A 16,794-nucleotide genomic window follows, 5' to 3' on the forward strand; every position below is an offset into this window, starting at 1 on the left:
ATATAAAATTTGCTCTTTTGTTGAACTACAATAAGAGGAAAATTTCTAATGTTCTCCAGCACAGTAGTAAGAAAATAAATATTTTCACAGATACCTGGCTTGAATAAGACATCCTTTCCCAATAACCATTGCCTCTGCAGGCAGATCTATTGTTGTGAAAAGAACATCAGGAACCTTTTGCTTTCTGCAGTTGTAACAGTATGTGAGATGAGCAGGGAATGGCATGTTCAGTTCATCATATGGTATGTGGCAAAATCCACAACCTGGAGGTGAAGTTTCTTCTATCCTAAAAGTACATTTTGGAAAAGTATATTTAAAACATCTGTGCACTATCTTAACAAGAAATACTATGTGCATGTAGTATAAAACTGGCCTATACATACAACTACATAAGCCACACATATGGAGTCAAATTCTGTTCTACTACATCTGTGCAACAGGTTAATAGGATTGCATCAATGTAACAGCAGAATTAGGTCACATGCTATTCTCTGAAACGATACATATAGTATCTGTGCAGCTAACAGTTATCCAGGGATCAAAAACCAACAGCATAAAATGGCCAGTGGTTATATTAGCCTAAGATATTATTGCAATAGCTTTAAGATCTAATTCTTGCTAGCTGCGTGTAATCTAGTATATCACACCTTTATAAAAGACTCTGCTGGGTAAATACGTACCAAATCTCTTACATGGACTATGTTTGAATAACGTATACAAAATTAAGCAGCAGAAATTAAATGTGCCAGTCATCCTACTGGAGAACAGTATAATACAGGTAGTCATTAAAAAGAAAGACCCATACAGAACTTCCCAAGCTACAACATTAAGAAAAACTCACTATTCACTTAACTGAAACAAAATATCTAGGCAGAATTGTTGCAAAAACACATGGAAGACTATAAACAATATAGTCTGAACAAATTATGATTTTGTAACATACTATGTAAGAGCCTCATTGTAAAATTTTGTCCTGCACAGTAATTTTTCTTCTCAAAGAACTCTGAGTAAAATTTTCAAAATAACTTAAGTGACTTAGGAACGTAAGTGCCATTGACTTTAAGAGAGATTTGGGCACTAAGGAGCCTAAGTCATTTTTGAAAATGAGACAGACTTTCTATACATATTTCACATTTGGTTGCTTTAATATCAGTCAGCTTTTATTATTGAAAATAAATGTGATTCTCCCTTTAAACAACACATTCAACAAGCTTATAAAATATATCATCAAAAACTGAATTTTTATTTTAACATTAAAAACTTGACATTTCTTTCGATGTCAGCAGGGGAAGGAGAGGTTGAACAAGTGTATTAAAAGTTCTGTTGGGACAGAAAAAAAGCAAAGGAAGGGGGTTTTTTTTGTTTGTTTAAAGGGGTCAAAACTGCAGTTTCAAAGAACTGATCAACAAGTAGTATTTGCAGGGAAAAGTAATACTCAGTCTCTTCCGAATGAAATGAAAAAAGAAAAAGCTAAATATTGAGATAAAATTGTATCATTTTGCCATGATGCACTGTATCTTTTGGACTGACTAATCCCTAAGGATATATGATTATTATTGCAGTGAAGATACCAAAAAAGTCCTACTGACATGCAACAGTTTGCATATCTTGACTGCCTGCAAAATAATTATTTTGCAAGCCCCCCCAAAAAACACAAAGCTAACAGCCAAAAATTTGTGTTAGTTAGCCAATTCATTTTCTTTTCCATCAACCTTTATGATTTTGTTTATAATCTTCAGTTTAAACACGCATTTTTAAATGCTTGTCTTACTCACTTCTGTTTTACAGTCAAAGCTATTTTATTTTCTATACAGCCATTGAACACAACAAAGACAATGGTCCACATACTAGAGCCAAATCAAGATTTGGCTTATACAAATTATCATATGACTGTCACTTTTTTGTAGTGTGTAACAAGGGTAAGAAAGATACGTGAAGAGTGGCAAAGGAAAAGACTGAGTTATAATTCTGTGGTTAGTAGTCAAACATGTTACCTTATTCAGACTGTTAGAAATAAAAACAGAAAATCTAATTTGGTGCAGAGTTCCATTACTTCTGTTGTTGTTGTTAGTGAAAATCAGTAAAGTGGTTGGTCCCGCATCCTGCACTGTAACACTGTAACCTACCCTAATAGAGAAGAACTATCTTGGTTCTGAGGAAAAAAATCAACCTCTCCCTTCTCTGACCCTATGGAAAAGAAGCCAGGCTGCCATGACAACCTTTGTTCCAAACAGCCTTCCATGGTGCCATCCTGGAGAAACCTAGGGTTCAGTACAGCTGCTGTGCCAGACGCGGACAAAATACAGACCTCTTCACTATAAAAAGAAAAGAATTACAAAGAAGTGAATTCCTGATCTGGTGTTAAATATCTTTTTTTTAAAGCCATACATTTAAAAAGCTTGTTCAAAAGCCACAGTGAATGAAATATAACTGTTAACCTTAGTGGAATCATGGTACCAGTAATAACAATACCTAGCAAATTAACCAAATAATCCACACAAATAGTCTTTTGATGTATTACACCCATTTTAAATGGAGAGAAATGGATGCAGATAGATTAGAGACATGCCCAAAGCTACAAAGAGAATCTACGTAGGAGGTGGAATTTGAAAACAGGAATTCTTGGTTCCCACTTCTGTTCTCAGCCCACTAGATTACCCAGGAAATATAGATTTAAGAAAGTTTTTGGATTCTACAGATTAGAGTGCCTGGGAATGTTCCAGACAAGGTGTAGCTGTTTACCAAAGTTAAGGGTGGGAGCTGAGAACCCCCATCACCTGATATCATTCATTGTCAAAATGAAGTTACAAAGCAATACTGACAAGTTGCTTCTTGGTAACTCGGGATAAAAGACAGCCAAAAAAAAAAAAAAAAAAGTAAAATTTTAAAGTAAGAACAGTGTTAATCTAAGTGATATACTCTATTCTTGGTTTAAAAGTTAAACAGTTAAAGACCACACAACAGTTAATGTGTCTACAATTTTACACATGTTAGACAGTGAACCAAGCCTCTCTAGGTAAACACTAAATCAAACCCATTATGCTGAAAAACAAAGAGATACCCTTCGTCCTTTCTTAGAATGAGAAATTTGTCTTATTTACCTGTAATTCTTCCTAATTTATTTTATTTACCTGTAATTCTTCCTCTTGACCCCCATCCCCCCAACACAGATACAGCATGTCTGGCAGGCCAATACTGTAAATACTCAAGTCCTTCCTGTTTAAGGCATGGAAACAGGTTGAAATGAAAATCAGCAGAGGACCCCTATCTAATTCTTCCACCATTAGTGAACAAGTATTATCAACTCAAAGTCCTACCAACGAAGTGTAAAATATACTATTAACTGATTTATGAATTTATGAATTTTATGAATTTATAAATTTATGAATAGTATGTATTTATTCATACATTTTATTATGAATTATGTTAAGTATTAACAAAGAAAATATAATGGAACTGAACTACTCATATTATTTATCGGAAGACTAATCAAGATGAACAGATTTCCATTTTCACTACAAGCCCTACTTTACCACAGCATGGAGAATTTTACTCCCAAAGGCTGAATCTGAAGAAAAGGAAAGCTTGTGAAAGTTAAAGACGTTTGTTTCTTCAGCCAGCACACTAGTCCCCTTAGCATACAATGGGGCCACGGACCTGGTGGAAACTACCATGACGCTTTCAGATTGTCCATGTCTGCTCATCTTATATACTGCAGCAATGCTTGCATCCCGTTACCCATCTTGTGAAGGTGCTCTTTGGATGCCTTCTTCCTTTTGCAGCTTACCATTGTCACTGCAAATAGAGACTGATTTTCCATCTGGTTTTGTTCTTTAAGGGCAAAATCTTAAACATTGCTTATTCCTTCCGGCGGCTAGGATGGGATCAAATGGATGGTAGGATTGCTTCTTGAGATCTATGCATCATCAGCAGGAAAGTCTAAGGACAGCTTCATCCATATAAATATACAATACAGTTCCTCTGTGGAGGGGATACTTAGTTCCAAGATCATCATAGCCAAGGCAACAGCTATTTGGAAGGTCAACTTAAGAGCCAGAACATAGAAAGATAGTTCAAATAGACCGTTGAGAAGAGTTTGTCAAACAATGCTGCAACTCCACACTAGACATTGATGAATAGGCAGGTTATAGAAGCACTGAGGCACATCTCAAAACCTACAAAAAGGATGTCAAAACATCACAAATATTTTGAGATTACTGGGGCTTGGGTCAGGCTTTAAAAAAAACAAAAACCAAAAAATACCTAACAGTAGAACTGTGGTGTTGACTTGAGTTGGGGGGAAAAAGAAAAACCCCCAGCACAAGTGCTCATCTAAAAGTGCTCTTTCCTGTGTGACTTTTAATGAAAATGTTCAAACTTAGTCTAGCATTGAAAAATTCTTGTCAAATGTCTTTATTCTCTGACCTAGTAATTGAACTGAAGTGAAAATTCTGACCCTGATGTTTTGAGGAGGTGAAAGTTTTAATTCTAGTCAACCCAGGTTCATAATTATCCAATTGAAAACCTCCACTTTGAGACTCTATTCTCCCTTGGTTTCTTTTTAGCTTTGTCACTTAGCTCTTACGTTTAGGATCCCTTTTAAATGTACTTTTATTTAGAGGTTTGGTTCTGCCATACTGAATAGCACTTGAGCCATCTCCACGTGTGTTTTGCTCCTATTCCTTTTCGCCTGCCCAATGATACTGCTTTAACAATGTGTGGAATTACTAATATATTTGTCTTGGACTAGGAAGGCCACTTGAAACTGAGCCAGACAAGAGAGTCCTTGGTGCTTGAATGTCTAAGGAACCTAGGTAGACCTCTCAGCCCATCAAGCTCACATGTACCTGGTAATTTTCCCACTGTGGTATTATGAAGGTGATGCCAATCATCAGCTGTTTCTGATTTCCCTTGGGAGAAGGTGGGTCTCTTCTCCTTGATCCTCTGTAACTGATTCCACTTGAATATCCTGGTATTTGGCTGATAGCAGGATTCCTGTTCAGGTTACTTTCTGGAGCTGGAGTGGGATGTGACCTTCAGTGGACTAGGGAGGCTGGAAGTAGATACAAGGGTTCCATATTGTTCTCCCCAATGTTGTGATAAATCACTTAAATACAGAAGGTAGGTGAGATATTCTTACCCTTCAAAGTGTGGGATAAGTCAGTACAGTTCTGGCTTCTAGCTGAGATGGCTGTATGTTGTTATATTTTCAAATAAATAGGGCTACTCTGTTTCTGTGTCCCTTGAATTCCAGATGGATGGAGACAGCCTAGCAAAGCTATTGGAGCCATAGCAGTTGAACCTAACTTCTCCCTATGGCTCAATCTCTGAGAGGCCCACCTGTCTTTGCCATTTTGGGGAATGTTAGACTTGTGGAATGAAGCCACTACTATGACCAGATTAATGTCTTTGTCCAGGAAAGTGCTGCTACTGTATCACAGGAGTGGAAAAATGCAATCCCTCAAATTTTGGCCCAAAAGGCTACACACATTATTTTCTCTGTGAGGTACTGGAGGAGAAAAATCATGGTCAGTACATCCCAAAGAGAGATTCAGGACAGGAACACTCAGCCAGCAGTACTCTGGCTCTAGGAGGCAAGATTATCTGGCTCAATTTACAAGCAATGCCTAGAGAAAGACCCCCTGCTTCCATGCCTTAAAAGTGTGTTTTACTTCTGAACTATCAATCATTCCTTGACAATAAAGTATAACTATAAAACATATTTAAGTAAAATGTCCAGGCATTCTAGCAGATAAGATTTAGTGAACTTGAGAATTAGACAAGTTAATGTTAACTGTCAAAAGCAAATACGTAGATTTAAAGTCTAGCAGTAGCATGCTAAGGAATAGTTATGACAATGGCTACAGAATTAATTCTGAAAAACATGTGAAGACACAGCTGTTTATCCCAAGTTTGAAACTTAAGATGAAAGATATTTTAGTAAACTCTTCAAAGCTGGTATGCTACACACTATCGTCTGTCTTGCGCTCTCTATCCCCATTTTTAAGAAGATAGTACAGGATTATTTTCTATGGCATTTAGAAAATCAAATCATCATGATTTACCAAATGCTAGTTGATTCACTGTAGCCCACTACAGCATGACAACCCAATGCCTTGGCATGGGATTTTATCTCTTGTCTGATTTCCGCCCACCACGCATCTCGTGTCTCTGGTTCATCTGAAAGACAAAGTATAAATCAGTTCACTATTCTGCAGCACATCAATTGAAAGTAGTATGTGATTAAACTTTAAACCATCTATTAAGTGCTGTTTTAAAATTCTTAAATTTGTTGTAATAGGAGTTGCAACCTTGAATTTTTCCCCCTACCTATTTTGTCCTTTTCCCAATTAGCAAACAATATTTCTTCTTCATGTTATTATTATTATTGAGCAATAACAAAACATTGGCCGTGTTCCATTTATTTCCTTGTTTCTCACCAGGGGAAATAGGATTGGTTAGATTAGCTGTGTTCTTGTTGCTGTCCCTGCAGCAGCAGAAACCAAAATGTTGTAGCCTCTGCTCCAAATTTTATTCACTCAAAGGTCACATTATTAACTTGCCAAGAGCCTGAGGGCTGCACAAAATTTGCATAAAGTGATGTAGATTTTACCTAATAAGTGCCCTCATCTTTAATACAGAGCTGCAGCTTGTGAAAACAAATTATTGTATTTTATCTTGCTGCAAGAAGATTTCTCTCTTTTGAACACATCTCCATATTAAAGAGTATGTCACAGGCCAACACAAAGCTTTGCGGTCCACATCTCACCTGCATTTTCAGTACCTCTGTGCTAAGGAAACTGGGTATGTTTTAAACTCTTATTTCTCAAAAACTATTTATTTAGAATCCAGATGTTATTAACCAGATTAATTTTACTAATTTATTAATTTATAATATGGTACGGTCAAAGAATTAAAAAAAAAAGACCATCTACACTTCCTGAATACTTCTTATATTAGACAATCAACTGCAGTAATAAGTGTTACCAAAAAGCTTTTGAGTAACATTCATTTACTTTAAATAGCAAAACAATTACTTTTTAAACAAGACTCTAATCCTGCAAACCCTCTACATGTGGATCAATAGGAGTTCTGGTAGAGGTTCTGCAACATTGCTCCCTGTTCTTTCAAGACCGCATTGCTATGTCTGCAGCACCTATAACAAAAAGTCATTTCAATTTTTGATAAACAAAATATGATTAATAAATCACTAAATACACAGATGCTGCATAGGAATCTGCCTCCGTGGACCCTTCTGATTACAGAGTCCCACTGAAGTAAATGGAACTTTGCACAGGCACAAGCACTTGCCTATACAGATCTCTCTGCAGGATTAGGGCCCAAAATACCAGTTCCAAAATCTGTGCCATACTGGGATCTGGCCAGGTAAATGTTTTACTACAAGTGAAGCATGGTGAATATTTGCATATATGGTATGCAATACCCATACATCACATATTAGGCCCATGATTGGACTGAGATTCAACATAAACGCACAAAGTTAAAAAGGCAGCTGCTTGGAAATTTGTGAACTAAATCCAAAATACTATTGTGCAAAATGTATTTCTTTTAAAATACACTTCAGCTTTTGTTTTAGAATCAGACTTCTGCAGATCTAAAATAGAAACTAACAATTATTTCTTCTATAAAAAAAAGCTTTAAAGGATATTTCTGGGGGGGGAAATACAGTGTATTTTGCTGAGGCTTACATCATGCTCTCCAATTATTCCTGACTTTTAATGCTTGTATCCATCACATTGTAACAACTCTGCAAGCTTCCTCAGAGAAAACAAAAATGTTAAACAGCAAAAAATTAACTACAGGGAAATCTTATAGTGGAGTGAGTGAGTGAGTGTATGTATGTAAAATAAATATATATTATACACACACACACAAATTTCATTCTTCATAGGAATTCACTACAGTCAGAACTGCAATTTACATGCTGAAGGAATTTGTTACTTTCACTGACAACGATATATCAAGTTTCATTACACCAAGTTTACTATGAGCGGGTTCCATTTTGTTTACTAATAAAAACCCACATACTCTTCTTAGTGTATTTCTCTTAGCAATCATAGAAGTGAATACACTGGTTATACACTTTCAGCAACATCAGTGTAAGCTTTTTATGCTCTCACTAGTGGGAATGTTATGTCATTATTAAAAGCTATTTTGACTGCAAGTTTGAACACAGAAAACCTGGATCGCACTGAGAAATTGCACTCAAACCCTCAATGAGGTCCCATGCTTTTCACCTGTCAGAAGCTGGGAACAATAGAGAGGTAGTCAGAGGTGAAAGTAAGCCGGTCCGGTCCGGTGTGCCGGCAAGAGCTGGTACAGTGCTGACCGTACCCGCTTCCCCAGGCTGGTGATTTAAAGGGCCTGGGGCTCCCAGCTCTCCGCCTGAGCCCTGCTGCCGAAGCCCTGGGGTAGCGTTGCCGGTACGGGCCTCCGGCGGTGATTTAAAGGACATGGGGCTCCCAGCCGCCACTACCACAGCGGAGCCCTGGACCCTTTAAATCGCTGCCCAAGCCCCGGGGCTCCCAGCCGCCTCCGCAGCGGGTAGCTCTGGCAGTGATTTAAAGGGCTCAGGGCTCCCAGTTGCCGCTACCGTAGCTGGAACTCCGGGCCCTTTAAATCTCTATTTAAACGGCCCAGGAATTTAACCGTCTCACCTCTTCCAGTTGAGGCCCTGTCCCCTTCCGTTTGAGGCCCTGCCCCACTGCTCAGGACTCCGGCGTAGCGGTAAGTCCTTTAAGTTAAGTTTACCCCTGGAGGTAGTCCTTTCAAACTCTAGGGAAAGTGCTACAAATGCCAGCCAAATGGGAGACAGTTAGAAAAGAAAAAGCAACAAACACATCCCTAACTCTCTCTGGCTTGAGGGATATTCCCAGTGATGCAAGTGCCAGAGGTAGTAAAAACCTCAGGCGGGACCCCTCTACCCAAACCCAATCAAGACAAGTAATTCAATTATTAATGTGTACGTCTATTACATAACTAAGTTTACTAATGTTGTAGTTTCTTGACTTGACTGAGTGTATGTATGTAAAATAAATATATATTACACAAGTCAACAGCCCAGTGCAACCAAAGCACCTACATTAGCTACTCACTATACTTCCTGATCAGTTAGAGTGGGCAACAGGTATTTAGCTAGACTCATTTGATGAAACAGTCCTCCAATATATTATGACTTTGCAAGAGAAACATTTGCAAAAAAGGCGGGGGGTAAGGGGGGGAGGGAGCGGGAAGGGGCGCCTAGAATCTCATGATCCTAGTATGTTCCTTTTTGCAGCCGTGCATAAAGAGTTTGATACAAAAGGCTCTACTAGAATGCTGATCAATTTCCCTCTGCAACCTTAAGTATGGAAAGTGTTACATTTTGGCAGCTACTGCTGCTGCTTACTCTCAAACAAAAAAAGAGCAAAAAAAAGGGTGTGTGTGTGGAAACAGAAAGTATTGAACAGTCAGGAGAAAAAAACAAACAGGGAAAGAAAAAGGTGAGAGAAGAAAGAGCAATACAAATGCAACCAGTAAGGTGACACAAACAAGGATGGGGTGGGAGTAAAACCATAAGAGAAGGAAGTGGACAAAGAGAAACAGAAAAAGCAGAAATAATGACGGGTCCCCACATTGGTACCACATATCATTTTCCCCCACGGGGATTTTGGGCATGTGGATTACAAAGTTTAGGAGTGAGCTTCCTAAAAGATTACAAGGCAATTTTTCAACTCACTTCACCTTAAAATACTGTATATTATATGGGAGGAGGATGCAGTCCCAGCACCCGAGAAACTCACAGCTATTTTTTTTTAGCTGTGGGGTGCTCAGACAACATTTTACCCTTATTTTTTCCCCGGATTCTGGTCAACATGTCAGGAATAGTAAGATGTAAAGTAAAAGCACTATAATTCACAGTAATATAATAGGCCTGATCCCACTCCCGCTAAAGTCAAAGCTTTTTTCCCCATTACAGACAACGGGAAACAGGCCCAGGCCCAATACCATTGATAAAAGTCAACCTATTGCCATTGCACAAGATTAAAAAGAAATCCCACAGGAGCCATGTTTGTCAACAAGTGCATATGAATGAAGAGATCTTTTTGTATCATTTAAATGTAGGGCTATTTTTTTTTTCAAAATATGGTAAGATAATGTGAACCAAGATAATTTATATATTTGTAAATATATAAAACACTGTGTATTAACATTTAGTATACACAAACTTACCTTTGCATATTAAAATACAAAACGGTTTTATACAATTAAAGTCAGACACCATGACATTGGAATAGTAATTGATACAAAACACTGAATGCAGTGCAATGTGTAGGCATTCATATTTTTTGGACAAATATATTCACCACAAGCAGCCTTTTATTTTGACACATGAGCCACACAATTCCACATGAGGATGCCATTGTAGCATTTACAAGTTTAGTAAAGCTAAGGATTTACATAAACATTAAAGGAGTTAGGGGAAGCAGGATGGCATGTGTCCAGTACACTCCAAAAGGGTGTCTGTTTTGTTTTTGGCTAAAGCAAAAGCTTAAAGAACTAAGGGTTCGCAAAGCAGATTCAGCAGACAGTAGCCAGAAACGGTGGATTTTTTGGCGCATGCTTGGATCAGGTGACAGTACAGACTGAAAACTATGGCAGCTCACTGAAATGGTTACAGAAAGTAATGGCCCTGAATTCTAGGTGAAAGCAAAGGCAAGCATACATAGCACTCCATCACAAGCTTTTCTAGCAAATCTATTAAATAGTTTAGCAAGGGTTTTCTAAAACTTTAATCAAAAGGTTTGCAAAAAATTCTATTGCTCTTAACTGCCCTTTATTGTAAACCAGATATTGTCAATATTTAATTATTAAAGAACACATTTCTATTAATGTTTCAACATCAGCATGATGCCTATATCTACGTGGAAGCACAAGCATATTGTTTCTAGAGCTGAAAGATCTGAAAAAATGATGTAAATGGGAAGGTATTCTTCATAGAGACAGTGCAAACTAAATCCTGCTCCAACTGAAAAGTCTAAAACTTACTATTTAACAGTTTTGGAAAGTAAAAACAAATGCATCACAACTGTGTTATAAAGTTATTTTGAGCCCCAACTGTTCTTTCCAATCAGTTCCAACTGCAGTCAATTTAGCTTTTGGTTCTTTACTTTAGAATGCAAGTTTGATCTCTGTTAGTTTGTATACAGACACAGGACAAAATCCTGTCGCCACCTCCCTGGATGGAGAGCCCTAGATAGAGCAGAACTGTATAGTTCTACTGTTCTGGGTGGCAAGGGGGAGTATATTTCCAGAGCCCAGATTCCTGTGGTCTTCCCTCCATGGGACCCGCATTTCTTTCCAGGGGTTAAATTAGACCAGCTCTCAGAGGCTTAGTGAGCCAGTACTATTTTCTGGGAGCTGCCATCTTGCACTGGAGAATTTAAACTTTTTAAAGAAAATTAAGTCTGTAAATCCTTAAATTGCAAACATAGCCATCAAAATATCAACTGAATGTAAATTGATGCAGAGATGTCTGGGCAGAATCTGCAGACAAGCTTAAATAATAGCTCTATGAAGTATCAACTGCGGCAGTTAATTTCAACTGTGTATTAACACTGAAGTCTAATAATGAAAATTTAGAATGTCAGCATTAAGAAAGGAGAAGAACAATCCTATTATGAAGGATTTTCACAAATCTACTGAGAGTGGCATTTCTTGCTGATGTCTCAAAAGAGTGGAGCTTGGAAGAGTAATTATATCTTTCAAAATCAATCTCTGGATCTTTCATTATGCAGATCCATCACCATATACCTTGTGGGGCAGGGATTCAGTAGCAGTGAGGGCTACTGTAACCTCAAAATTGTAGGGGTGGACAGAGTGGCTCTCTTCTGCACTGTAACTTGAACTCCCTTGCCCCCACCTCTCAGAACTTCTTTCTGTCAAATGCTTCTAACCAGGCTTGAGAGTGAAGAGTAGAGGTGTGGGGGAAGAGATCCTACCTCTAGAGTATGGTGCAGATAAAAGCATGATCACTCCTTTTTCCACTGATGGTAGCAGTTAGCTTATCTGCTGCTCTGGTACTGGAGAAGATTTCCAATACAATGCAATAGTGTATTTTGCAGTGTGCATTTTTGGGAAACAGACCTCTGTTTTGTTTACAGGAACTCTCCTCTGGTCTCCAGCCCAAGAACAGATCTTAGGATCTTTTCTGACCCTTAGTGACCCTATGCACAACTAAGACTTTCTACTGTGATTCTAAAATCTTTTGATTACTAGACACGCACCATATGTAAAAAGGGCCCAACTCCTCCACATACACACACTCCCAAATTGGCCCTATCCATATACACTGACAGACAGAGGGTACCTTGAACTGAACCTACTGTAGAATGAGAGGAATCTAAACTTTCTAGACAGATTTTCTAATCCATCTCTGGTTTGAAAATCTCAGTCCATCACTAAAATTAAGATGTGGGGATAAAAACATTGCTTCTGATGATAAAATTACTTTATCCGGTTTCTGTAACTGATAAACCCAAACCACCTAGAATACACTAAAATAGCAAAACCAGTGTAAGCATACTAGCAAATGAAAAAGCTAAGAAAACGTAAAATGTTCATTTTCAAAGCTTACACAATAGACAAAATATTCAGTGCTCAACTAATGGTTTTGTGGTAGTGCTCTGCATTGCCATATGAGATCAAGCTGGATTCCCAGTCCTTCACTCCTCAAGCCACAAGTGCTACTAAGGCAAGAAATTCAACTCTCTTTCAGGAGCAATTTTGCAGAACAGCAACCTCTTCAATCAATTAAGAAGCAGCATTAAGAATATTAGATAACAGTCCACTCAAGACATCGTAGGCTAAAATTCGGATGGATGCAACACTTCTCTACAGTAGAGGGTGTGAAAACAATGAAAAAAAGCTAGAGGGGAAGAATATTCAAGGTTCTACACACAGATACAGTAGTCGTCTAAAACAGGAAGGAGCAAACATAGTGCACCACCCCAAACACACACAACACACTGCTGAATTACATTATTACATTCTAGACTTCTTGAATATCCATAACACACTACTTCTCTGTAGGTGCAAATGTCATACATTTGTAAACTGGTGAGAAGACAAACAGGAATTGTTAAAAATAATTATGGATAAAATGCACCCTAGGCATCTTCTCTGCTGGTTTTGACCTCACAGATCACCATGTTATACCAATGGCCTGCAACAACTGAAGCAAGAGGGAAGAAAGCTACAATACCAATGGTGGAAATCCCATCTTGAATTGGATTGACTGCAACAAACATTTAAAAATTTTATGCTGTGATGGTCACGGAGAAACTATCCTTTGCATACACAAGGTGTTTGAAAAATCCTGTGTTATTGGTGGTAGGCAGTTTAGTTAATGGCCTACAGCTGATTAGAATACCTTCCACAGCAAGTAAGTTTCTTCTCATTTTGCCAATGAAATCAGAACTTTCTATATCTACAGCAGAGTACATGCTGGAAGGAACAAACACCAATTTTTCTTCAGCTGAGTTTTCACCCAGGTTTATTCACAGTAATAAACAGGAAGTGTTGGAAACACTTTGGCCATCAAATTGTGCTTGAAGCCCATGTCCTGAACTGGGTCCATTGATAGAATTTGTCAATATTCCATGAGGAGGGTAGGCTGGCTGCTTCCTATACTCAAGAAACTATTGCTTGACACAAAAAAGTTGGCCAACTATTGGCCTGTATCAATGCTGGCATTTTTGGTTGAGAGGTTAAGATTATTCGAAGTCCTGCAGTGAGCCAACTCTCACAGTGCCCAGTTGCCTCACATCTCCTTGACTCTTGTTACGGTACAGACACAGTTCTTGCATCACTGGGAGGTGATCTCCTTCTGGTGATGGTTGAACATCAGGTATGTATCATACCTGGAGGTCCTGCAGGGTTCCAACTTGTCACCCATTCTATTTTAACATGTGCCTGAGACTACTGGGAGTTTTAGTGAAGAGGCACTGATCACAGCATCTTCAGTATGATACAGCTTTCTCTCGCCAACTCCAGTGACCTAGCAGGAACAATCAATTGTACTGCTCAATGTCCAAGGGAGGCTGAAGTGTGAATGAAGGCCAGCTGGCTGAGATTCAATCCACATAAGACTGTGGTGATTTTAATTGGTGAGGAGAAGCAACTAGAAAAGGATGGCAGGGATAATTTCCTTTGATTATGTCTGCCTTCTGTTGAGCAGGTTCACAATATAGGGGTCAGCTTAGAGTCCCAGTTGCTACTTGAAAGTCAGGCAGCTGCTACAGCCAAGTCAACTTTTCTCCTCCTACGGATGATTAAGAGGTTGCATTTGTTTCTTCCAGATGCAGACCTTTCCATCCCTGTCATCTCAAGTTTAGATTACTGCAATAGCTTTATATGGGGCTAAATCATCCAGAAACTGCAGCAGGTCCAGAATTCACTGGCTCACTTACTGGTATTAAACAGGTTGTCTTTTTGTGAACACATTAAACCTGTATTCTGATCTGCACCAGCTGCCTGTTGGTCTCAAGTTTGATGTTAAGATCGTGGTATGAACCCATAAAACCCTAAAGTGGCCTACAACCAGGCCCTGGTCCTGCAATGATTGATGTACATGCTTCGGTTTTTGCTCTGTGAATAGTCCCATTGACTTCAATGGGGATACTCACAGTGTATTACGTTGCATGAAAGCCTTTAAAGGAAGGGGCCTAAGATACCACCTCTTGCCCTGCAATGCCCTGCCATAATTGCATCAGGGAAGATGCCTGCGATGAAACTCCACTGGTAGGACAGAGAGGGGATGGATGGCAGGGCATTTTCCATTAGGACCCCAAACCTTTGGAACTTGCTTCCCCTGTTGGTCTGTAAAAGCCCAAGCTTGTTAGCCTTTGGGTGTGCTGCAAGGCCTATGTTTTCTCTCACAATTATAAGGAGAGAAGTGATGTATAGGTCTGGGCAGCAGCGGCGTGAAAGTCTGATGAGGATTTTGTGAGGAAGTTAATTATTTTTGTTATATTTATGTTGTCGCAAGGTTAATTTATTTGATCTTGAGGTAACTGAAGCATGTGTATTTTTAAAAGACTGCGAAGGACACCCAGAGAACTGTGTGGGTGCTCATTTACAGTAGAATAATACAAATATAAATAAGCCAGTAAGTTAAATTAGCATTCCTTGAAGTTAGAGATGGTGAATTCTTACTTCACCATCCTCCTATTTCTTTTAGGGGCTGCTGAACGAGAAGGAGATCATCTTCTATCCCTTGTCTGTATTACAATCCCTCTCCCTCTGCTATTTTTTACTATTTAACTTTGTAAATTGTTTTGGGATTCATTCTGTAAGAAAGATGATATACAAAATAAAGCTGTGTTGAATTAAATTAAATGGGCATAGATACTACTTACTGAAATAGAATCACATTTCCTTTCAATTATTCATATTTTTTCATCTTACTGATCTCTCAAATGGATAACTGACACTCACAGGAAGTAAGTAATCGTTAGAACCAAAACCAAACTCAGAACAAGGGCTGCACTTGTGAAACTTTGGAACATGCATACAGGAGTAGAGCAAGTATTTTAAGAGTGGTAACCACCTACATGAAGAAGTTGGAGGCTTCAAAACAATAGTTCTGAAATTTAATTGGTATATAGTGATTTAGTCCTAAAAGCTAGAGTATTAGTAACTCTTCCGAAACAAATCGGGAAAATCCTCTATGCTATGCCTTAGGTGAATCAGAGCTAAACCCTTTTCACATAAATCAGACTTCATTTATGAATATCTGACAGACAGCTTGTGTTTAAAATAAAGCACCCAAGCTATTTAACATATTATTCAAAATAATTATCCCCCATCCTCAACTGAAACATTTCAGTCCCTGGGGAGAGAGTACATCACCCACATTTAAATCTTAAATCCTATTCAGTGCCTAGATACCAGAGTAACGGGTTCTTTTACAAATGTGACAGATTAGTTAGATAAAAAAGTGTTTAGAATAGGGGCCTAGTAGTTCTTACTGACAGGACTCTTTAATTCTAATTCCAGTTCTGTTACAGGTTTGCTCTGTGAGTTTCAGCAAATCACTTCTTTGTGCTTCAGTTTGCCCTAAAACAAAATACTACCTTACAAAGATGTTGATGGTCTTACTAAATGTTTGAAATGTGCTTTAAAAACCCTTGAGTGGAAGGAATTATAAAAATTCAAGTAATAGTATAAAGGACAACATTGAACACCTCATTTTTGTTTAATATGTCCCAAACTATTCAGGCAAACAGAACATCAGAAAGTTCTTTATAACATGTAGTACTGTATTAAAGAGAAACAGTATGCATAACTGAAAGTGCACCTACCTAATATATTTATTCCCAGACAAAAAACATTAACATAGAATTTGTTGAGTGTAAGTAACACTAATCTTTGGGTAAACTACATTCTAGGGATGTTGTAATTATTCCGAAAACCAGCTATTATAAACCTAGAAAATTCAGAATTAAGGTTAAGGGCAATATCATGTTTACAATTATGATCAAGGTATTTTTAGTATTTGTGGTCCCAGATCCGCTAAAAGTGTTTTTTAAAGACACAGATTTTATATATATATTTCCTCTCAGGACATAACTACAGGGCAGTTAATGTTGTTTGAATGACTTAAGTGTGCATTTTTTATCTTAACATGTTCTGATTCCTTTAATTTTAGGTTTCTAATGTTTTGCTTTGGACATATTACAGTGTCCCTATAATGTATTTTACCCTTAAGTTACTGATACAAGATTTTTGTCA

The 16,794-nt window shown here is 38.1% G+C and overlaps 1 protein-coding gene across 13 annotated transcripts in view; it reads right to left on the bottom strand.

Moving 5' to 3' along the window:
• Positions 1-16,794, bottom strand: part of C2CD5 (C2 calcium dependent domain containing 5) — a 132,206-nt gene that overhangs the window by 52,783 nt on the left and 62,629 nt on the right. For 7 of the 13 annotated variants that reach the window (XM_077826425.1, XM_077826393.1, XM_077826434.1 and 4 more), the window contains 3 exons: positions 6,066-6,180; positions 2,127-2,315; positions 95-286 (listed from right to left, as the gene is read on the bottom strand). In XM_077826425.1, the coding sequence (XP_077682551.1) occupies positions 95-286; positions 2,127-2,315; positions 6,066-6,180 (496 nt within the window). The remainder of the gene's footprint in view (positions 1-94; positions 287-2,126; positions 2,316-6,065; positions 6,181-16,794) is intronic. The other 6 variants (XM_077826416.1, XM_077826401.1, XM_077826495.1 and 3 more) reach the window with 1 other exon arrangement.

This window comes from Eretmochelys imbricata, chromosome 1 (assembly GCF_965152235.1).
Source record: "Eretmochelys imbricata isolate rEreImb1 chromosome 1, rEreImb1.hap1, whole genome shotgun sequence".
In the NCBI taxonomy this organism is placed as follows: Eukaryota; Metazoa; Chordata; order Testudines; family Cheloniidae; genus Eretmochelys; species Eretmochelys imbricata.